Genomic DNA, 24,974 nt, shown 5'->3' on the forward strand with positions numbered 1-24,974 from the left:
CCCTGGTGGCGCAGTGGTTGAGAGTCCGCCTGCCACTGCAGGGGACATGGGTTCGTGTCCCGGGCCGGGAGGATCCCACATGCCGCGGAGCGGCTGGGCCCGTGAGCCATGGCCGCTAAGTCTGTGCATCCGGAGCCTGTGCTCTGCAACGGGAGAGGCCACAACAGTGAGAGGCCCGTGTACCGCCAAAAAAAAAGAATCTGCTTTGGCCCTATTATGTGCTAAATGACTTGTAGATATCTGGAGATATGTAGGTAGCCAAATAAACGAGTCTAGAATTCGACAGAAAGGTCAAGGGTAGAGATATAATTTTGGTAGTAATTAGCATATAGACAGTAATATAAAGACATGGGACTGACTGAAATCATTTGGGAGGAGACAGAGCATATAGAGGAGTACAGGAGAGGGCCTAGGACTGAGCCCTGGAACACTCCAACAACTAGGGGCTAAAAAGTGGGGGAACCCAAGCCAAAGGAGACTGAGAAGGCATACTTAGTGAGACAGGAGTTGAAAATATACAGAGTGTAACATCCCAGAAACGAAGAGAAGGTAGTGTTTCAGGAAGGAGAGACTGATCAACTGTGCTGGAAGTTACGGAGAGACTGGGCAAAATGAGGGCAGAGCAGGCTTTGTCAACATGGAGGTCGCCGTGTTCTTCCTAAGGGCAGTTTCTCTGGAACAGTGGGGCCTGAAGAGCAATTGGAGAGTGCTAAGGAGTGAATGGAAGATGGAAATAGAAATAGTGACTATAGGTCAGGTTTTTTTTTTTTTTAAGTTTTACTGCATGGAATGGCCCTCCAACGATGTCCACACACTAATCTCTGGAGCTTGTAAATACGTTACTTACATGGCAAAAGGGATTTTACAGATGTAATTAAGGTTGAACTCTTAAAATAGGGAGATTATCATAGATTATTCAAGTAGGCTCAGTCTAATCACGCGTGAATCTTTACAAACCAAGAACCTTCTCTAGCTGGAAGCCTGAGAGAAGCAGAAGCAGGAGAGCAGAGAGATTCAAAGTGTGAGAAGGACTCAACCTACTCTTACTGGCTTTGCAGATGAAAGAGGCCACAAGCCAGGGAATGTGAGCAGCCTCTAGAAGTTGAGTATCCCCTGGCGAACAGCCAGCAAGAACATGGAGACCCAAGCCTACAATGGCATGGAACTGAATCCTCCACCAACCTGAGTGAGCCTGAAAGTGATTCTTCCTCAGAGCCTCCAGATAAAAGCTCAGGCTGGCTAACACCTTGATTTTGTCCCTGTAAAACTAGAACAGAGAAACGAATGATCTCACTCAGACTTCTGAGCTACAGAACTGATAAGTCTGTGTTGTTTTAAGCCACTAGGTTTGTTGTCACTTGCTACAGCAACAACAGGAAATTAATACACTATGAAATTCCAGAGACATGGGGCATTAGCTGGAAGAGAGATGCAAAGTCAAGGGAGAATTTTATCTTATTTTTTATTTATTTATTTATTTATTTGCGGTACGCGGGCCTCTCACTGTTGTGGCCTCCCCGTCGCGGAGCACAGGCTCCGGACGCGCAGGCTCAGCGGCCTTGGCTCACGGGCCCAGCCGCTCTGCGGCATGTTGGATCCTCCCGGACCGGGGCACGAACCCGTGTCCCCTGCATCGGCAGGCGGACTCTCAACCACTGCACCACCAGGGAAGCCCATCAAGGGAGAATTTTAAAAGACTGGAGATAGAACATGTTTGTATGCTGATGAGGATGTTTCAGAAAGGAGAGGTTTGAGGAGGAAACTAGTGAGACAGATGAAAGAGAGGCAAGAGAGGATGAAATCAAGAGAAAATGTGGAGGGGCTGGCCTTTGATAGGAGCAGGGACTTTTCATCTACTATAATAACAAGGCCGGCACCATAAACTGTGCCATAGCCTCTCTATGCTGTTCTCCAGAACCTGCCTCTGGGCAATCAATGGCGATACTGGACCCTTCCCTTTGAATGTGTTCTGTTGGCCCCTTAAGTGCAATCCATTCAAATCCAAAGACCTGTTTGGAACATGGATGTGGGTGTGCACCTGATATTTGTTTAGAGCTTTCCTCACAGTTAATCATTCCAATTTAACCTGGGTCGATGGCTAATGCTTGTGCTTTGGAGTCATAAAGACTTGGATTTAAATCTCAGCTCTACCATATACTACTTGCATGACACTGGGAAAGTCACAAACTCTCTGGGCATTAAAAAAAAATTGGGATTAATAATATTTACCCCAACACTGTAAGAAGCAGAATAATGTAAACTATCTTGCACAGTGCCTATCACATAGTAGATGCTCAGTAAATGGTAACTACCATAATTATTCTCCTACTCAGCCTGTTCTTTTATATGTTAGCAGTTCTCTTTTATGGTGCAAAAATATTGGCAAACAATATTGATGGATAGAGTCTAGTAAAAGACTGGCATGATTCAAAAGTCAGACTTAGTGAAAAGTTCGTGGGCTTTGGAATCAGAACAACCTGTTTTCCATCTTCAGTCTGCCACCTGCAAGTGGTATGATTTTGTATAAATCATTTAACATTTCTGAGCCTACTGTCTCCTGGAAAATGGAGGTAATTTCATTCACAGTGTTTTCTGAAAATTACATGGGAAGTTATAGTAAAGTGCCCAAGACATATGAGCTCCACAACCAGTGTTTATTTCCTTCAGTTCTCTTAACCCTCAGAGCAATTAGACAAACATACACATGTTCTCATTAAATTTCTCTTGAGGTCTTGGACTTTTGATGAAATAAAGTTGTTTTTTAAAAAAATTGCAAGCATTTCCTCTAGAAGAAAAGTGACAGCAGAGGTAGATAAAGAATTCAGGTCTCTTGATCCCTTGTCCAATACTCTTTCCCCACTCATGCAGGAGCATTCTCACTCAGACAAACACACTCTTTCCATCAGTATATTGGGTCTACATCTACTCTACTGCTTATTGTTTGACCTCTCAGTTCTGCCTGTTTCTTTTCAAACTCTTAGCTATTCCAAGTTTAATTTGCAGGATGGCCTCATAAAGCTATTAGTATTTTGGCTATATACTACACTAACATAACTTTACATCTTGGGGGACTAGGAGGGGAAGCTGTTCATTCTCTAATTACCTTCACTACTCTGAAGTCTTGTCTTTCCAACTAGCTATATAATTTAACCAGAGCATACTTTTTTAGTGCTAGGAGTACCATATCCATTTCAAACCTGCCATAGCAGGTCTGCTGGACCCATACTAGTAGAGCAATGTCTGGAAAACATTTTCTGGGCTTCCTCCATGTGTTTTATATGTTCCTTGCAATTTGTCATTAGCCCTTGGTGGTTCTCATTTCTAACTGACTTTGGGTTCTAGGCTTTGCTGATGCCTGATTCCTGTACCTGGCTTGCTCTGTGATCTACTCTCCAACACTTGGCTTTGGTGAGCAGCCTAGGGTTCCTAGGATCTGATCTCGGCTTGTATTTTGCTTTCAGCTATACCACTCTTTTGTCTATCTTGATATCCCAAAGGGACCCTATGCCCAAAGTTACACAGCATATATCTCAGCACCAAAGTTCTGCCAAGCACGTATTAGTAGTTCATGAAAACATATCAAATTGGTGGTGGTGGGAAGGAAGAAGAGAAGGTGTGTGTGTTAAAATGTGTAAAGTCAATGTGTGAAGTCAGCCCAAAGGTGGTCTGGAAACAGGGAAGCTAATCACAAATACTTTCCTGAGGAATAAGACATAAGGAATGAAAGCTTATAGCTGTTTCCATGGAAACATATGACAGCTCTCTCTGGCACTAAATAACCAGCAACAAATTAAATACAGCCAAGTATATTTGAGGAAAAGACCAAGAGACTTGGGGTCTTAGGAAAAATTATACATAAAGCCAGTCTTCTGGAAGATTCCCAAACCAAAAGATGAGAAGAAATCAGGGAAGGAAAGAATAAAATAAACCCCTAACATTCACATCCCAATGAACTGTGGTACAGTAAAAAGAACAGTGGCCCAGGATATAGCAAACAATTCTGTTTCTGAAACGAAACTCTTATATCATTTTGGCAAATTTCTCTGTGCTCCATTTTTATGGTCTGCCATTCCTTCAACATGTATCTCTTCAAAATAATAAGGATACTATTCTATATAACCATAATAAACCTGTCATACTAAGCTATAAATATTTCTGTACCCTCCCCCATAGTGATTAGTTATATTGGTAATAGGTCTTACGAGAAAAATCATATGATGATATCCCCATAAATACTGAAAAAGCTTTTGACAAAATTTAACACTCAAGAAAATTAAGAAGAGCTGGTACTTCCTTAACAAGATAAAATACATATACCTAAATCCTAAAGCCAACATCTTTTTTTTTTTTTTTTTTTTTTTGCGGTGCGCGTGCCTCTCCCGTTGTGGAGCACAGGCTCCGGACGCGCAGGCTCAGCGGCCATGGCTCATGGGCCCAACCGCTCCCTGGCATGTGGGATCCTCCCGGACCGGGGCACGAACCCATGTCCCCTGCATCGGCAGGTGGACTCTCAACCACTGCACCACCAGGGAAGCCCTACAAGTGCTTTTCCTCAAGGCAGCCACAGTACTTCAGTATGCAGCAGAACTGTTTTATCCATACTTCTCATTTCCTCACATAGAATATTAAAAAGATTGAAATTTGACAAAATGAATCAAACTTGATAAAACTGATCAAATTCCAACCTTTGAGTCTCCCCAAAGGTTGGAATATGATATAAACAAATTTTGCTGCTTTATCAAGGACATCTTTTTTTTTTTTTTTTTGCGGTACGCGGGCCTCTCACTGCTGTGGCCTCTCCCGTTGCAAAGCACAGGCTCTGGACGCGCAGGCCCAGTGGCCACGGCTCACGGGCCTAGCCGCTCCGCGGCATGTGGGATCCTCCCGGACCGGGGCACCAACCCGCGTCCCCTGCATCTGCAGGCGGACTCTCAACCACTGCGCCACCAGGGAAGCCCTATCAAGGACATCTTAAGCGAACCTGGCTTCTTTTTTTCCCCGGCAATGTATGCCAGTGAAAGATATTACTGTTACTACAGTTTAGTGTCATTGCTTTGATTTGTACCAAGTTGCCAGCAGTTTTACACACCATTGGTTTTATACCACCAATGTAAACAAACACCCAGGGAAAAAGACAAATAGAATCAGTATTATTACTATGAAAACTGTTTGACCTCAGATCCTGTGAAAGTGTCTTGGGGATGCGATCCAAGGACCACAGTTGCAGAACTGCCGCACTAAACACTCTATTGGTTTTGTGCACTTAAACTTGCATCTCCCTTTGCTAGGAAAGAACTTCTTTTTCTCAGATATCCATATGGTACCATGGTACCTTTCAGCAATGCTTTTCCTGATCACTCTGTATAAAATAATACCTCCACTTATCCCCTGCCTCCCATGCCCCAACCCCTGGCACTTTCCATTTCCCTCTTTTTCCACAGAGCAATTATCACTGCTTACCTGATTATTTTCTGTCTCTCCCAACTAGCGTAAAATGACAATGCTGTTATCTCCACCTCCTAGAATTTTCCTTTATACATGGTAGGTGCTCAATAAATCTTAACTGAGTGAATGAATGTAACCCATAATCTGGCATTTGATTCTAGAATTTTGGTTTGCTTAGATTGCTTTTTTAGTGGTTCATGTCTAAATTCCATAGCAGGGTTAAAAACTCCAAGAACAGGCTAATCTACATTCCACATAGTCCCCAAAGTTTCTGGCACAGGCTTTGGACTACTATGTGCATTCCCTTCCCCAGGGAATACTTCAAGTTCCGTAGTCAACTCTGAGTAAAGCCTATTTCCAAAAGGCAGCACACACGTGGAATGGTAGAAAAGTGGCAAAATATTTTACCTACTTTTTTCTGGTTTGCAACAACTTCTATTGTAGGAACATTGTAATTGGTATATAAAAATGATGATCTCTTAGCTCCTTGGCTCTGGGTTTCCTATCCAAATACATGCTGGAAGAAAAAAAAAGTCATTCTGATGCTGTTTTCTGGTTGGTTTTAAGCAGAAGGTTCTTGGTTGAACACACAAATGTATATTTTAAAAATGAGCAGATTTGGCTCTGTGCAGCCAAGATCCTTAGAAGTATTCAATTTCTTTGACTTGTATTTCTGGGAACCTATCTTAAGGATATGTTCTTCAGAATTGAAAAATGCTTAAATATTTTTTTCATAGCACTACTGTAAGAGAATTTTGGACTATCAAACTAGGGGAATAATTAGGCAAACAACTGTGTATCCATTCAACCAAATTATGTAATCACTAAAAATGATGGCCATAAGACTGTGGAACAGGGCAGATGATATAATGTTAAGTGACAAACAATATAAAATTTAACATATAGTGTAATTAAACTGTATTTCAAAGAATTATTTGTAAAGAATGAAAATCAGAATAAAATATACAAATTACTAACAATGGCAAAGGAAACGGGGAAGGTGGGAAATTCAGATTAACTGACTAGGTCCAGTAACAATAGCAATTTTATGAACAAATAGACACTAACCTCTTATGCCTTTTCCAGTAACTAACTGGATAATTTGCCCCAAACAGAATCTTAATATATTAAGAGCTGGAAGGGAGCTTACATATCATCTAGTTTAATCTCCTTTTTTGGACAGATGGAGAAACTAAAGATTATAGGGAAAAAATACTTGCTTATGATCTTTCAGGAAGTTAATGGCTAAGCTAGAGCTGGAACCATGGACATTTGAACATAATGTGTGAGTCTGAGGAAGTTACTTCATTTCTTTGCAGTGTAGTTTCTTCATTTGTAAAACAGATAATAGTACTTACCTAATGTGTTACTGTCAAGATTATACGAAATAACAATATGGTGGGACCACTATGGTGCTGGCCACATAGTGGCCAACAAACATTAGAGCCTTTTCCCCTTTCTGCTGCTCTGTGGGAGGCAGAAGTGCAGAATAGATTGAGGAGGGTTAGAAAGAGAAAGGGGAAGAGGAAAGTGCCAAGGGGTACCTAAGGCAGAACGATGTTTCTGATCCTGTTTGTTGTGGACCCTAAATCACTGTTCTAGTAGAAGATACAGCCAATGGGAATCCTGTCCTAAGACCAAAATGAGCCCACTTGAGTCGCTAAAGAGTGTGGACAGGTCAGTGTCCTGTCTCCCCCTCCCCACATTTTGCTCATCCCTCTCATGCTAATAATTAGTATGAAACTACTCTGATGCTTTCCATTTCACAGGGGGTAATGTGGGCAGTATCTGGGACCAGCTGTGATAGGGGTTCCACACGTGAGTAGCAATTTCTAGCCTTTTAACCTAGTTTACAGTCTCTGTGATAAAAGAAATATGAAACTTTTCTTACTGAATTAGAATTAATATTTTTCTCTTGAAACATTTTCTAGTCATAGAATATATATATATATATATATATATATATATTTATGGTGGTACTCTCTTAACATACATCTCTGCTACCCTTAGGGTTCCTAAACAAATCATCTTTGCCATTTGATCATATTTGTTAAATAATTCCTTTGATTTTTCTTTATTAAAGAAAAATTTGAGCAACATTTAAAAAAAAGAAATGCCTATTTCTTCACTTGCTAGTTTTTAATCACTCTGAGAACCTTCAATTCTGCTCCAAAATTGGCAACGTGCAATATGCCTAAGTATACAAAAGGTAAGTATATATTAATTAAAATAATGGATGTGCAGTAGTTATTTCAGCCCTTGAAATAAACAGTGCTTGATCTAGAAATCAAGTTAGCCTGTCAGAATCTGGCTCAGGGTACTGTGCCGTTTAAGGTTAGGAGAAAGTGTATCTTTCTTCACAAATTCATCTGGACAACTGGTCTTCTTGATTTGCAACTGTGTTGACTGATTTCAGATTTAGTTTCCTGGTTTTTATACCTGCCTATGCTTAGATATGGCACATTCTGCTGACAATACAGTCTATCTCCAACTCTGCATTTATTCCATTTAGTTTATTCTAGTTTGACATCAAATTCATGGTTTCCTTAGCATCCCCCGAGCATTTTAGTCTGTTTGCAGTTCTAAGATTCTCTAACACTAAAAGCATAAAGGACTGTAGCTCAGAAAAGAAAATGCCTTTTCCCAGAGAATTGTCCTCTGAATGTCTCAAATTCATTTCTTTCACTCCAGCCCCACCTGCCACTACCTTAAGTCAGATCCTCATCATCTCTTGCCTTGATCACTGAAATGGCCAACTAACTGGTCTCCTTGCCTCTAATATACCCCCACCCACCATTATCTCTATCCCTTATCTAACAGGTCATAAAGGTCTGTCTAAAACACAAATACGATCAGGTCACTCCTTTGGTTAAAACCCTTCAATGGTCTCTTCTAACTTTCTGGGTTAAGTCCCTCTGAACAGGCCCTGCTTATTAACTTACGTCATCTGATTTTAGTTTTCCACCATACGTCCTGTGTTTCAATTTTCAGAATTTTTTTTTCTTAGCTTGTGCCTTGTACATGTTAGTCCACCTGGAATGCCCTTTTCTATTGCATCTCTAGTAGGCTAACAATTCTAGGCATCCTTCAGCAAATGACACAAATCCCAAGAAGCCTTCCCCAGTCTTCCCTCTTTTTCCCCTATTCAATTTGTATGGTATTATTTTGAACTTTACTTCTGGGTAACTCTTAAATATTTCATTCTATTTTTGACAACAATTTTATAAGCATCTGTTTTTATAATACACAAAAACTTAAAACTTTTAAATATTACCAATGAAAAATTCACCTTACTTATCATCATACAAATAATATATCTGATAGCTAACCCAAATAAAACTTGATGAAGTGACTTACTCTTCCTGGGTCTCAATGTCTTAATTTATAAAATAACAGCTTTAGACTATAAAATGACGTACATTTCTTGAGAGCTTAGTATGTGCTAGCTGTTGTTCTAATATACAAACTCATTTAACTCCTTACAACAACCATGTGTGTAGGAATTATTATTGCCTCCAACGCACAGATGAAGAAACTAAGGCTAAGAGAGGTTAAATAACTTGTTCTAAGTCACACAGCTAGCAGATCTCTAAAAAGGTCCTTCCATTTTGAAAGTTTTATGAGAATTCTATGGTTCTAAAAAATAAGCAGGATGTAGAAGAAAGTCAAATGAGCAACTGCTTCTACCTTATATTTTATTTATCTATATCTCATCTCCTCTAATAAAATTATACTCCCTGTTGTACCTAGCATACTGGCCAACCACACATTAGAAACTCAGTAAGTATTTTTGAATGAACTTACTGAATTCTCAACTTTTGGCATCATATATTTCACGGAAAGCCAGGTGTAGGCCAACAGATATTACTGGGAAAGATTAAAAAAAAATCCAATTATGTTAATGTGGAAAATAAAATCAACAGTTTTTATTTGTTTTGATGGGGTTGGGGATTAGCTTCCGCCAAGTTAGTAAAGAATGTTATTTTATTTGAGATATGTTAACATAATTTTGAAAACAAAAACACACATAAATATGAGAAAAAAGAAAAAAAAAAGATGTGGTGATACATTGTCACTAAAAAGCACAAGTGACCAGACAGGCACCACAAGCCCCCATCCAAATAGGCTTCCAGGCCCGTATAAAGCAGAAAGCCAGACTAGCAGTCACTATACCAGCAGTAGAAAGAAAGGACAGAGAAACTGCAGGTACTCCAACTATCCTTGGTGGTGGTGGGGGGAGGGGTCCTACCAGTGCCCTTAGATGACTTTTCCAATCCCTTTTATTTCCATGAAGGTTAAATTTCCTAGGAATACCTCAACTGGCACAGTTGACTGAACAACTATATATACAGGTGGTTCCACTCAATTATGAATGACTTCTCCTGTGAGAACTATTGTATTTCATTTTCTATGACTGAACAGCTGGCAGTGACTAGACTAGAAAACTGACTTTTCTTGTCCAGATGTACAGTAACTAGTTATTGGTGCTTTAAAGGATCTATTTCCCACTCTTGATCTTTCTCATTCTACTCCCAACACACATTTCAAACTCATCCAAATCCCCAGTTGCTGGGGTAAAGCACCCTGGAGTTTCAGGTAGATTTCATTATGCTTTTCCAAAATCACTGATGGAAACCCTTCACCTGAGAATCTCACTTTAAAATTCTCAAAGTACCTTAACATTCATTAACTCATTCAATCTTATTCACAATTATCTCAGACTTATTTACCTACTGGTTATCTCTAAACGTCCTTTGAGGCATAGAGAAGTGAAGTGTGGTATAATAGAAAGAAAAGGACTTTGAAGTCAGAAACCATTAGGTTCAAAACCTTGCAAATCACTCAACCTCTCTTGAGCTATGAGTTATTGTGAGGTTTAACTGAGATAAAGTTTGAGGATATCGATGTGATAAGCACTGGTCTGATATGACCTAGGGACTGAACAAATTTTAGTTCTTATTCCTCCTGGGAAACTTCCTGAACCTCAGTCTCTTCATATGTAAAACAAAGTTAAATACTATAAACCCCACAGTGGGTTTGCGAGATTTACTAAGATAATGTATCAAAGTGTCTGCTGTATTTGAGACCTTGTATGGTTTCCTTTCTCTTTTGTTCAAAAATATTTATTTATTTTTGTTTGTGTTTGGTCTTAGTTGCCACATGCTGGCTCTTTCCTTGCAGTGCGTGGGCTTCTCTCTAGCTGTGGTGCGCGGGCTCTAGAGCGCGTGAGCTCTGTAGTTGCAGCGCGTGGACTTAGTTGCCCCTCAGCACATGGGATATTAGTTCCCTGACCAGGGATCGAACCCACATCTCCTGCATTGGAAGACGGATTCTTAACCACTGGACCACCAGGGAAGTCCCTAACTTCCTTCCTTATTAAGATGGTGCTCATTAAACATCCTTCTAAAAAACATTATAAAAAGTAATTAGTTTAACATATTACTAAATAGCAGATTCAAAAAAGGTTATATATTTTTGTGACCTATATTCCTTTTTTTTTGTAGAAAATTTACAATTGAGATTACGATTTAAATCCAATCTTTAAAAATTTTATATTGGAGTATAGTTGATTTACAATGCTGTGTTAGTTTCAGGTGTACAGCAAAGCAATTCAGCCATACACAGACACATATCCATTCTTTTTCAGATTCTTTCCCCATTTAGGTTATTAAAGAATATTGAGTAGAGTTCCCTGTGCTATACAGTAGGTGTGACCTACATTCTTTTCCATGGAAAGTTCTAAATAATTCTGGCTATACAGTATACTGTGAATATTGACCACATGTACATGAGTGAATTCAGCTCTAAGGCAGGCTTCCATGTTTCTACAGAGCAGATACTATATGATTCTTACTGATTTTTTTAAAACTTAATTTAATTTAATTTAATTTAATTTTTTGGCTGTGCTGCATGGCATGCAGGATCTTAGTTCCCCGACCAGGGGGACTGAACCCATGGTCCCTGCAAGTGGAAGCATGGAGTCCCAGCCTCTGGACCGCCAGTAAAGTCCCTTACTGATTTGAATGCAGAAAAATTATCATGGAGATGAAAGAGGAATCCTCCTATCTGATGAAAACTTTTACTGAGGGAAATACTTGGTTTATCACAACTTGGGTACTGTCATAAAAGATAATTGTAAAAGCACTTTCTAAATCTTTTGAATTACCACCTTACCCCTCAGTACAAAAAAAAAAAAAAAGATTTACTAGAAAATCCCCTTACCTAACATGGCCATTATGTCCTGAAGTTTGGTTCAATTTGTGCTGAGACTAGGTAAGGGGTAACATTAAACATCTACTGTGACCATGTGAGAATATAAAAATAAAAAAAAATGCAATCCCTTATCTTTAACAAGTTAGGTCACAGTATAGTTTCCTTTTAAGGGAAGCGAGAGTGCCACTGTATTCTGCACTAGCTGGACCATTCCCAACGTGTGGAGCTCGCTCTAGGAACAACACTGTCAACCAAAGTGGATCAAGAAGAGAGTCCAAGATGATGAGGACCTTAGAAACTATACAATCTCAGAAATACCTGAAGAAAAAAGACCTGGAGGAACAAGAGTATCAAGAGTCCTCTGAAAAGGTTTCAAGTGAAACAAGAAACAGAATTAGAGCCAACAGATAGATACTGGGGGAAAGCAGATTTCACCTCAAAATAAAAAAAAAAAAAAGAACACTTTTAGCCATTAGAGCTATCGCAAATGGAAGGAATATGCTCCTTTGGGAGGGTACATAGTCTCCCTGTCTCTGGAAGAATTCAAGTAAGGGATAGATGAGTATTTACAGGGGATGCTCTCAGGGAATTAGGTGGGAGGTTGAATTTGAGGACTTCTGAGGTTTCCTCTAACCCTGAGATTCTAGGATCCTATGACTTTTTACTTTCCTGACATCTCATATTTAACACTAAGGCAACTAGCTGAATCTTAACCAAAGTCACTTCTAGATGGGAGAGGACATGGTAAAGAATGACTCTGAATTCTTTACATATTGGGAAGATGTTAAGCTCATGTTGGTGGATACAAGTTTTCCAAAATTCCAGTACTCACTTGTAAGTTTAAATTTATCATTTACAGCAAATGCTTATATGTTGTCTTTTATATATATATGTATTTTCTGGCTGTGTCAGGTCTTAGTTGCGGCATGCAGGCTCTTTGTTGCAGTGTTTGGGCCTCTCCCTAGTTGTGGCGCATGGGCTCCAGAGCGTGTGGGCTCTCTAGCTTAGGTGCGCGAACTCAATAGTTGTGGCGTGTGGGCTTAGTTGCCCCATGGCATGTGGGATTAGTTCCCCGACCAGGGATTGAACCGGCATCCCTGAATTGCAAGACGGATTCTCAACCATTGGACCACCAGGGAAGTCCCAGGCTGTCTTTCTTGAAGTGACTGTCTCACTTAATTTTGGAGAGAGTGTCTGCCAAATATTGGTGTCAGTTGTTCTTTGAAGTAAAGATGATGAACGTGGCCATGAAAAACGTGGCTACTTCAGTTTGCAACTCAAAGAATCACAAAAGTGCCTCATCTCTTCCTAAGACAACCATTATATTTGGTTATTTTAAGGATGGAGAAACTGAACTCATAGAGGTTAAAAGACTTGCAAAAGGACACACAGCTAAAGCTAGGATTTGAATCTAGATTTTTCAGTCTACAAAGTCCATGCTTTTTCCACTATGTTACTCTGAAACCAATAAACAAGAGAGTATCCCCAAATAAAGGAAAAGATAAAGAACTAAACATGCCTAGTTATAATAATGAAGGGCATCAGGGAACTGAGGACTTCTATGTCCCCAGTAATCCTTAGTTAGGAGTCTTAACTGCCCCCAAAGAATTCATTATCAGATCTTTCCTCTCTGCAGCAACAACACAGCATATGGAGTTAGAAACTGATTCATAAAATATAAGTCCAGCTTGTGTGTGTGTGTGTGTGTCTACATGACATAGAACATGAACAATGGAAAAGAAAAAAAGAACAGGGGGAAATCCATTTGGTTTATCAGTTTCCTGGACTGGGATCTTGTTTCCATTCACAGCAGTGTATCCTTGGTCTTGGCATAGTAATTTAGAGGATGTGTTCCTTATTAGCTTTGCTCAACTTGGCTGGGTTCAGCTATGTATTGCCAGCTGGGCCGATGCCCAGGCTGAAACTCCACTGCTCTAAATTCCAGTTCACGTAATAAAGCATGGGTTGCCTCCTGCTCCTATCTAGCTGAGTTAACACATTCAGTTCCCCATATCTAGCTCCTTCTTTCCCTCCTGACTCTTACTCCCACAACATGGATAGAGGACCTCTGCAACTATAAAGACATCTCATGTTTTCCTGGGGACTTCTCAGGCTGATAAATCTGTAGAGAGTGGGAAAAACAGAAGGATAAGAAAATCATGCATGATAGGACCAGAGCCACCTTCAAAAACCTCGTATTACTAAAACTCAAGGGAGTGGCTGGGGCAATAGGTAAGAGGATTCAGGAACAATTTCAGCAAGTGGAGGGCTACACATTCTCAGAAGATGGTCTGCTAACGTGTCTGGTCAAGTCTAGGCCACTTGGATAGGTGGCATAAAAGCACATTGTGATGAAGCACCTGCCGGTCAGCCATACAGTCAAATGAATACACTCCAGCCTTCCTCAGCATAAGACTGTCTATCTAAAAAGCTTACAGTTAAACTCCTGCCTTCTTGCCATATCACCGCATAATCTTCTGTTCTTCTCTGCTCTACGAGTTTGCCCAGTTCCCCTCATCTTCCTGATATACATGAATGTTTACGTTTTGTTTGTCTCCTAGGAAGTCATAATCGAGATTCAGAAATTCTTATTTATAACTGTAGTATCTCCTTAAAAAACCATCTAGCAAATTAAGGGGGAAAATGTTACACAAGGAGTTTCCATTACTGGTTTCCAATGTGACTTTATTGAGAACCACCTACACTTATTTAAAATAGGGCATTTTGCAAGTTGATATATATTGATGCTGGCACACAGCAGGTGTTAATAAAAGCTTTTTGCCAAAGAAAACTACATGGGTCTAAGTATTCCCAAGAAAACAGCAGGTGTGGTCAAATTTATGAACTGCCTACATCACATCTCACTATTTCCAGGAGTTTGAGAGATGCCAGTTGTTTCATTATATGTGCCAGAAAATTGCTACCACTCTCAGGCATCTGTGGTTGGTGAAGGCAGGAGAGAGAACTGGGCAGAGCCAAGGGGCAGCTTAAGGAAGCTGGAAGAGAGACATGGGGTTTTACTGTCCCTTAAGCAGATATAATTAGAATCAGTGAGAGAACCCAGATCGCCTGCTTCATAATGTAGTGCCACTCATTTCATTTCTTCATATTCCCATTTCTAGCTATGTACCATCAGCATACAATCAAGAGAAAAGCAGTCATGGGAGTACTAGTTCACCATACAAACTTCATCTCATAAATATTTTTCCTGACCAAAATAGAGCACTTAAGTGTCTCTCTGTGCAGTTCCCTTTTCTTGGGATGTCTAGACATCTAAATTCAGACAGAACTAACAGAAAGGGGGCATCTACTCTGCGCTATATGGTTCTATGCATTTGCACACCCACTTTCGCATTTCAGTCACTCAATCAACCTGGGAAGTAGGTACTTCTCTAAAATCTCCACTGAACCTAGCACTGCTAATATGGGGCTGCTCTACAATTGTTGGGTAGATGGATGAATACAGGCCAGAGTTTCTAAATGTGATTAGAATACAAGGCCGAAGCTAGAATAATGACAGAGGGGGAGAGAGAGAGAGAGAGAGAGAGAGAGAGAGAGAGAGAGAGAGAGAGAGAGAGAGAGAGAGTGTGTGTGTGTGTGTGTGTGTGTGTGTGTGTGTGTGTGTGTGTATGTGTGTAGGGAGGGAATGGTATATTAAATGAAGGCAAGGCCTGGAACTAGTATGTCTGAGAGGGTAAAAGGAAAAATTGTCAAATAGCCAAGTGGCTGTCCTCATGAAGGGCACCAAAGAATTTGTTTCACTTATTAACAAACACCGCCCCACCCCCGCCTTTTCTGACATGGTTAGTACACAGCTTCTCAGGAGAGGAGAGGGTATACTGGCCACCAGAAGCTTCCTGCAGAGAGGACATTCTCCTGCTTGTGTGGCTTAGCAGAAAAAGAAGTTGGGTGGAAGAGCAGGGGGTAGTCCAGGTGTACATGTGTTTTGTGACAGAGACGTGAGTGAATATGGGTTCGAAGATATACCTTTCTGGCGATGGGAGCCCTCTGACACTTTTATTTTTGGCCACAAGGTTTCCAAGATTTAAGAAACAGAAACATTAGTTTAAATAAATTTCAGTCTGCTGTTAAAATTGTAGTAGCACTCTCACTTTTGTACCTGAGTGAATAATGGCTTTAGATGATGATGAACAGAAATGGAATCAGAAAATACAGCATGATCTATTTTACTCAACAGATATTATTGAATAAATACCTATGTACCAAGTGCTGGGGATATAAAGATGAAGTTAATAAATTAGTTCCACTTAACGAGGACTCCAAGCAGAAGTGAATCCTAACTTTCTAGACATGGTAGAAAGAAGAATTTTAGCTCCCTCATTAATCCTTATACTGAAAAACCAGTATTATTTTACAGGTTGCAGTGGTAGCTTTGTTAAATAAATAAAATAGTTGTGATAGGTGTTAAAATAAACTTTAAGAACTCACATTTTAGCTTCTTTATTCAAAGAATACTCCATGCCCCCCATCTTATCTTTTCACCACAATGTCTCTGCCTCAATTCTCCCTCTCACCTGAAATATAATAACAGCTTATTAACTGACACCTCTGACTCCAGCTTCAGGAAGCCACCCAGCCTTTTATTGCTATCAGAATGGTTCTTCTAAAACACAAATCTAACCTGTAACTCTACTGATTAAGTCCCATTCAATGGCTCTTACTGCTCTTAAGGAAAAGACTCAGATCCTTAAAATGGTCTATAAGGGAAGCTGTATATTTCCTGTGCCTTCCTTTCCAGCTTTATTTCTTTCTACTCCTCTCCTTACACCCTACAATCTAGTCATTTAAACATTTTTGAGGTCCTCAATCAGAGTTTATAAAAAATCTTGGGCTTCCACTCATCTTCCCCACTGCTAGCTACAACTCTTTTCTCAACCTCCCCATCCTTCATATTTCAGCTTAGATGTCACTTCATTTGAAAGCCTTCCCTGACCTTCAACTTCTAATCCTCCAATCTAGGTTAGGGGCCCTTCTGTACTTTATTACTGCAAAGTCATAATTCTCCATTGGTCTATATGCTCACAAAACTATAAACTCTAAAGGCAAAATTCCTATCAATCGATCCAATGACTAGCACTTAGTCATGACTTTATATTTAGAACTTGAATGAACTGATGGCTGGCTGAAGAAAATCAGCCCATTAGTTGACCTCGTGACAGCCTTAGTTGTGTTATTCTTGCCTCTACCTAGTTTTTCCTTGCATAGTTTAGGATTACAATTTAACCAACCCTCTTTCTGACCCAGAATTCCAAAGTGATTACAGTATAGTTTCCTATGTAGTTTTCTAACAGAAAGAGACCATCCATCCATAAAGTATGGGACACACTTTTAAAAATGTTTCACAGAAGGGGCTTCCCTGGTGGCGCAGTGGTTGAGAGTCCACCTGCCGATGCAGGGGACGCAGGTTCGTGCTCCGGTCCGGGAAGATCCCACATGCCGCGGAGCGGCTGTGCCCGTGAGCCATGGCCACTGAGCCTGCGCGTCCAGAGCCTGCACGTCCGGAACCTGTGCTCCGCAACGGAGGAGGCCACAGCAGTGAGAGGTCTGCGTATCACAAAAAAAAAAAAAAAAAAAAAAAAAAGTTCCACAGAAAAAAAAAAATGGAAGAGATATTCTGAGTTTTGTTTTTAAGTATCAAATTCTTACTCTCCAGGTTAGAGAGAGTACTCTCCAGCATTTCAGCCACAGCAGTAAGTCAGATTTTGAAAATTTTCTCTTCGTATGATACTGCAGGTAGAAAGGGTAGACTGAAAGGGTAAAGGAAGCCTGGCTGACCATTTACTCCAACAGGCGTGCTCAAGGGCTGCACCTCTACTGGACCATCATATTTGCAACAGCATAGAGAGCAGCCAGACCAAATTCACACTACGTGAAGACAAAAGAGACTGATGTATAATCCAGAATAATAATATATTAACACATGATAAAAATACAGGGACTTCCCTGGTGGTCCAGTGGGTAAGACTCCACGTTCCCAATGCAGGGTTCGATCACTGGTTGGGGAACCAGATCCCAGGTGCATGCTGCAACTAAGAGTTTGCATGCCACAAGGAAGATCCCACGTGCCCCAGCTAAGACCCAGCACAACCAATACATAAATACGTATTAAAAAAAAATGAAATAGCTTGGATCTCATTACACAGGAAGCTAAGCTATAATCTGAAACTGTCTTGCCCACCTGAACTCAGAGCAAAGGAGGGGGCAGTTTAGTAGATTATTAAATGCCTAATTAACATTATAGTCATGCCAAGTGGACTGAACTCTTTATTTGGTTTTTTAATTTTAAAAAGTAAAGCTTGCCTCTGTTTTAGTTTTATTTTAAGTCACACACAAAAAAAGTGATCAGCTAAAAAAAAACCTTCAGCCTTTTATAACCAGTACCCTGGATTAGTTGCAAGCTTGGCGTTTGCTGCTCATCAGAAGTGGCTTGGCCCAGGAGTTTAGGACCTAAAAAAGGATTCCTACTGGCTTAACAAAGGAGAAACAGCTAGCATGCAGAGTCCCCTTAGAGAGGCAGAGCCCTGTGTGGGTGGAGTGCAGAGTTAGGTGGGAGGTGAGCTGATGATCTGGAATCAAGTAGAAGACAGTCATAGGAGTCACCTGTTACCTATCCTCAAGGTCATGAACCTGTACACTATGCAGGGGTGGAAGGACCCTCAAGGATCATCTAGTTCAAACTAGATGACTTGCTCAAAGACAAGGAATGACTGGCTCAAAGACATAAAACAAGCTTGTGCCCTAGCTGGGGCTAGGCTTCATTTCAATTCTCTGATGTTACGCTACACTGCTTCTTTCCTATTTCATATCAGGATCTGGACGCCAAAACCCAGGGTCTCAAATGAAGCTTTGAAGAGAGCCCAAAGGAGAATGGGGAGAGTATACAGGAAGATGTGTGAAGGTAATATGGCTCAAAGTGATGGCCCTACTAAAAGATCTCCATGGCCTCTCCCTCTAGACTCAGCTATCCATAGAACCAAGTCACTTAATCTTTTGAACTTTGCTTTTCTCATAAATAAAATGTATCTGAAAATAATACCTAGTTCAGATTTAGCAGAAGATAAAAAGAAATAATGTGTGTAAAAGAACATCAAATGAATATTGGAATTTTTCCTACTTACTGTGGGCAAGAAACAATCGTGTAAGACTTGAATTTTTTAACATTTGCACACTAATGACCAGAAGGTAGAAAGGAAAGAGATAGTATGATTAGAAAGAGAACAGGCTTACACATAGAGAACATCTTGTTTTGTGAAATGAATTGAGTAATCACATTTTTTCCACGTTGTATCACTTGCTTCTTAGCCAGGACACTGAGATGGCCCAAGTTCTATTACTGAAAGCTACATTATAAGCTCTACTGAGGGTATGAGGTGTGGGAGGAGGGAGTTGTTGCAGGAAACAACCCAGCTGCTGGAATGATGACCGAAGGACCTGGTCTGGAAATGCCAACTGGAAGAACCTCCTACCTTCTAAGCCTGGTCCTTCTGTTAAAAATCTAAGATCTCCAGAGATACACTGAAGAGAAGGAAAGAGCCAGCAAACACCTCTGCAATCGTCAGCCACATGGTGTGCCGTATTTCTTATCAGCATAGCGTGCAGTCAGAAGAAAATACGTGTCCAGTAATTTCTGAACACAAAGATTCTCAAGCTCCTCTGGCTTTTGAGAACTGCCCAATTGCCCTAGGAGATTTACCAGTTAAAATAGAGTTCTTTAAGCAAGAAAGTAAGAAAATTAACCTGCTAACTGAATATACCCCGGAGCACCAAGGCTTATCCTGTTTTAGTCTCAAGAAAGCAAAAATGACTCCATTATCACTTTTAAGGCACTTCTCTTCCTGCTACTTCCACAGAGAGATTATCTCACAGAGTCTGCAGAGAGAGGGCAATGGATTTCTCACACTGACCCCAGGGCACTTGTTTCTGGAAGCATATAGAGGAGTAGCACTTTCCTGAGGCAGGAAGTCTGTCTTCTCTCCCCTACACTGCCTCCATCTCAAGTTCTCTCCATTCGGTGCCACCAACCTAATCCAAGCAACCCTATCTTTTCCTCCTCTGCAGTTACCATGGCACAACCCATTCTCCATAAAGCAGCGCAAGTGATGTTTCACGTAACAGCTTTATTGACACGTAATTCACATACCATAAAATTCACCCTTTTAAAGTGCACAGTTCAGTGTTTTTAGTAGATTCACAGAGTTGTGCAAACGTCATCCCCATCTGACCTCAGAACACATTCATCATCACCCAAGGAAACCCCATACCCATTAGCAGCCACTTACCATTTCCTCCCTCCGCCCCACAAGCCCCTAGAAACCACTAGTGTATTTTGTCTCTATGTTTTTGCCTATTCTGGACATTTCATATAACTGCAAATGTGTGGTCTTTTGTGACTGGCTTTTTCACTTAGCATAATGTTTTTAAGGTACATCTATGTTATAGCATGTATCAGTACTTCACTCTTTTTTATTGCCAAATATTTCATATGGATGTAACACATTTTATTTACCTTTTTATCAGATGAACTCTTGGGCTATTTCAACTTTTTGGCTGTTATGAATAATGCTGCCATGAAGTTCATGGTACATGTTTGTGTGGGCATATGATTTATATTCTCTTGGGTATATACCCACAAGTGGACTTGCTGGGTCACAGGTAACTCTATGTTTAACATTTTGAGTAACTTCCAAACTGCTTTCAAAGTGGCTGCAGCATTTTACAATCTCACCGGCAATGTATGAGAGTTCCAATTACTCCACATTCTCGCCAACACTTGTTATTGTCTGTCTTTTGATTATATCCATACCCATGGGTGTTAAGTGGTATCTCATTGTGGCTTTGATTTGCATTTCCCTAATGACTAAAGATGCTGAGCATCTTTTCAAGTCCTTATTGGCCTTTTGTATATTTTCTTTGGAGAAATATTCAAGTCCTCTGCCCATCTTTTCAACTGCATTATTTATCTTTTTTATTGTTGAGTCGTAAGTTTCTTTTGTATTCTTGGATACAAGTACAAGTGATTTTTTAAAAAAGTAAATCAGATTTTGTTACTCCCTTACATAGTACCCTCTAATGATTCCCCACTATGTTTAGAATAAAATCCAAATTCTCACTCTGGCTTACAAGGTCCTACACGATTTTGCCACTTTGCCCCTCACACAGTGCACTGTAGTCAGAGCAGTGTTCTTTCTGCCCTTGAAACATAATAAACTCATTCGTGTCTCAACACCCTTGTAGGTTTGTCACAACTGCCTGCTTGGAATTCTCTTTCCTTGGATGGCTTCTTCTTGTCATTGAATTCAAATATCTCTTTTCAGACAATTTTTCCTAAAAAAAAATTGTATCTAAAAAAGCTTCCCCTCCACAAAGAGGAACAAGGGAACTTTTGGGGATGATGGATATGTTCATTACCTTGATTATGGTAACGGTTTCATGGATATATACATATGTCAAAACTTTTTAAACTATATACTTTATGTGCCATTTATTTTACTTCAATTATATTCAATAAAGCTGTTAAACAAGTAACTCTTTTCATAATCACACCTTTACTGTCACACTCTTATCATACTTTATTTCCTTAGGAGAAACTGTCTACCTGAAATCATCTTGTTTACTTCTTGACTTAAATGTTTATTGACTATCTCATCCCTCTAGAATGGAAGTGTCATGAGAGCACTTCATGAATGTTTTTCATCTTGTAACTGCTGTATCCTCAGCTTGGCTCACAGTTGGGTGCTACATAAATATCTGGCTAATTGAATGAGTGAATTTGATAGAGGTTTAGAAAAGAAACCCAAAGACAATAGGAAGGGTGACTTTCCATTCCCTCAGACTCACAAGTACTTGAGGGGATGAAATTCTTATTATTTATTTTCTTTATTAAGAGCTACCTTGGGCTTCCCTGGTGGCGCAGTGGTTAAGAATCCACCTGCCGATGCAGGGAACATGGATTCGAGCCCTGGTCTGGGAAGATCCCACATGCTGTGGAGCAACCAAGCCCTTGCACCACAACTACTGAGCCTGCGCTCTAAAGCCCGTTCGCCACAACTACTGAGCTCGCGAGCCACAACCACTGAAGTCCACGTGCCTAGAGCCCGTGGTCCGCAACAAGAGAAGCCGCTGCAATGAGAAGCCAACGTACCACAACGAAGAGTAGCCCCCGCTCGCCACAACTAGAGAAAGCCCGCACTCAGCAATGAAGACCCAATGCAGCCAAAAAAAAAAAAAAAAAAAAAGAGCTACCTCAAACTCTATTCTGGATGATCTCCAACATCGTGATCGTTAGAAATATCACTGACTGTTCAACTACTCTGTGGTACTATTCTAGTACTTTATATATACTCTCCCATAGGTAGTGGTTATTTTAATAATAGTATTATAATGATAATATAGCATATTATATAGTAGTTATAATAAATATATAATAACTATAATAATAGCAGCAGTAATACAGTAAAAACATTTGTTTAGCATTTGGTATTTGTCAGATATTATGTAAGCATTTTACCCATGTAATCTCATTTATTCTTCACAGTAACTTTATGAAGTAGGTATTCTTTTACAGACAAGGAATTTTGAAGTTTAGAGAGGTGAACTAACTGACCAAAGCCACACAACTGGCAAAAGGCAGAGCTGGACCTCAAATCTAAGTCTATCTGACTTCAAAGCACATGCTTTTTCCATTATGCTACAGTGCTTGTTAAGTATTTTTATATAATACAATGTTACTCCAGCTCATCTACAAACCCAGAATGTGCACCTCAAGAATGATACTACTCAAACTCTGAAACAGGCTAGTAGTAAGAGTAAGAGAGATGAGAAGCTAGTTGCCTGAAAATAAGCCAAGATATTTAGAGCAAGGAATTTTTACTTTATGCCAAACTCCATGTCTAGCTTCACGTGACATTTAAATTCTTACTGTTTCTGATTACTCTTCAGTAGACATTGGTTTTTACCTAAGTTGCTGGTCCTTGCTCCTCCTTTGCCTACGAGTGAGGTTTATTGGTGAAGGTATGCTGACCATGAGAGACGTAGGTAGGCTCCCTTACCAACTTGGGTTCCAATTTTAAGAGCGTTTACCTTTAGTGCCAGGCGGCTGCAGGTTGTCTCCAGTCAAGGAACACCAGCCCACAGGGAAGATGTCCCGGGAGTCGAAGCGGCACCAGTAGTCAAAGGCCCCTCGCCACCCATCAAAAGTGACAAGCACCTCTGAGCCTCGCACCTCCCCAATAGTGGCTGGGCAAATGAAATGAGGGTTCTTCCTGTCCACAGCTTCCAGCTTCATTCCCATTTTGAAGAAGTTGTGAGAAGGTGATGGTGGTTCCTAAATGAGAGACAAAAATACACAGACCTAGACACAAAGAGAGAGGCTATGTATGCCAAAAGACTATTTCATCTGGATGATTAAAAAATGACTGCTATATAGGATTTATAATGGAGCTTTAGTCTTTCTTTTAAATGAATTTCAAAGTATACCAAAGTATTACTTTGCTAATCCTGTTATTTTGACATCTTTGCTTCAGATCCTTTTTTTTTTTTCAAGAAATAAAGGGTAACAGATAAGGCTGAATCCCCTTTTGTGCCCTTCCCCATGCATGTTTCATACTTTATATGTACAAACCATTTGCATACTTTTAAATTTTATATAAATAGTATTATACTGAACATATCATTCTACATCTTGCTTTTTTTGTTCAACATTGTTTTTGAAACGTATCCATGTTGATAAATTTAGCTCTAGTTTAACTGCTAATAGTACTCCATTACACGTATATATCATAATTTATTCATTCTCTTTTGACAGACATTTAAGGTTGTTATGAATTGTTTACTATTTCAAAAGAGTTTTAATGGCCCTTCTTGCACTTGTTCCTTTGTTCACATGTGGCAGGATTTCTTCAGGGTGTATACCTAGGAGTAGAATTGGTGGGTTATAGGATAGATATATACATCTTCCACTTTATTAAATATTGTTAAATTGCCCTCCAAAGCAGTTGTAACATTGTACAGTCTCTCCAGTAGTGTAGCTAGTTCTTGGGTGCTGATCTGCAATGCAGTTGCATAGATAAAGTTTCCAAAAAAGTGTTGTATACTCTATTCTGTTTCCCTTCGTCTTACTGTCTGATCGTGTACCAATAACGTCTTATTAAACGGGTATCTGGCAGAAAAAGTCTCCCTACCTTGTTATTCTTCAGTATTGTTTTGGCTATTCTTTCTCCTTGACCTTTCATATGAATTTTAGGATCAGCTTTTCAAGTTCCACAGAAAAACCCTACTTGTATTTTGACGGGAATCCCAGTGAACTTATAATTTGGGAAGAAATAACCTTTGTATGTATGATATTGAGCCTTTCCATCCAGGAACATGATAGTATTTTCCATCTGTTAAGTATTCTTTAACATAGATTTCTTCTTCAGTATAAGTTTAAAAATTCCTTTACAAATGTCTCATGCTTTTTACAAACCATATTGTAATATTTTTTTCTGGCCGTATTGTAATTCTTTTGCTATCTTAAAGAGTACCTTTAAAAATTTTATTTTCAAACCACTTGCTGCTGTTAAATAGGAATGCAACTGATTTTCAAAAATTGATCAACATTTAATACTGATTAGCTTATGCTGATTGATATACCATTTTTTCTTGTCTGTTTGATTTATCAATTATTGAGAGATGTGTATTAAAATATTTCCTAATGATTGTGGATGTTCCAAATTTTCCACATAATTCTGTCAAATTTTGCTTTTCCTACTTTGAGGCTATGTTTTTGAGGAGCATGTATATTTATAACTTTTATCTTCTTGGTGAAGTATATATTTTTTATCATTAGATACTAACCTCTTTAAAGCTTTTTAGCACCAAGTCTTCTTTGTCTAATTTCAGTATAGTTAACACCAGCTTTATTTTGATAAAGGTTTGCACGGTATACATTTTATATTCTTTAACTTTCAACACCTTTCTGTCATATTTCAGCAGTGTCTCTTGTAAACAGCATGTAGCTAGATTTAAAAACAATCTAATCTATGTCTGACTAAACTGATGAGTTTAAGCTAATTTCTTGTGATAACTGATATATATATAAATTTATTACAATTATCATACTGTCTACATTTCTATTTAACTTGATTTTTCAAGTTGTACCTTTAACTTCTTTTTTCTCCTTAAAAATCAACTGAATTTTCTTCCCTTTTTCCCTCTCCATTGATTCAGATTTTTTTAAAAAATAAATTTATTTATTTTTGGCTGCGTTGGGTCTTTCTGGCTGTGCGCGGGCATTCTCTAGTTGCGGTGAGCGGGCT

General features: G+C 39.6%; 1 protein-coding gene across 9 annotated transcripts in view; it reads right to left on the reverse strand.

Moving 5' to 3' along the window:
• SCMH1 (Scm polycomb group protein homolog 1) overlaps window positions 1-24,974 on the reverse strand; it is a 189,851-nt gene that overhangs the window by 53,742 nt on the left and 111,135 nt on the right. For all 9 annotated transcript variants that reach the window (XM_079938928.1, XM_079938919.1, XM_079938920.1 and 6 more), the window contains one exon: window positions 22,759-23,002. In XM_079938928.1, the coding sequence (XP_079795054.1) occupies window positions 22,759-23,002 (244 nt within the window). The remainder of the gene's footprint in view (window positions 1-22,758; window positions 23,003-24,974) is intronic.

Source organism: Stenella coeruleoalba (genome assembly GCF_951394435.1).
Source record: "Stenella coeruleoalba genome assembly, chromosome: 1".
Lineage (NCBI taxonomy): Eukaryota > Metazoa > Chordata > Mammalia > Artiodactyla > Delphinidae > Stenella > Stenella coeruleoalba.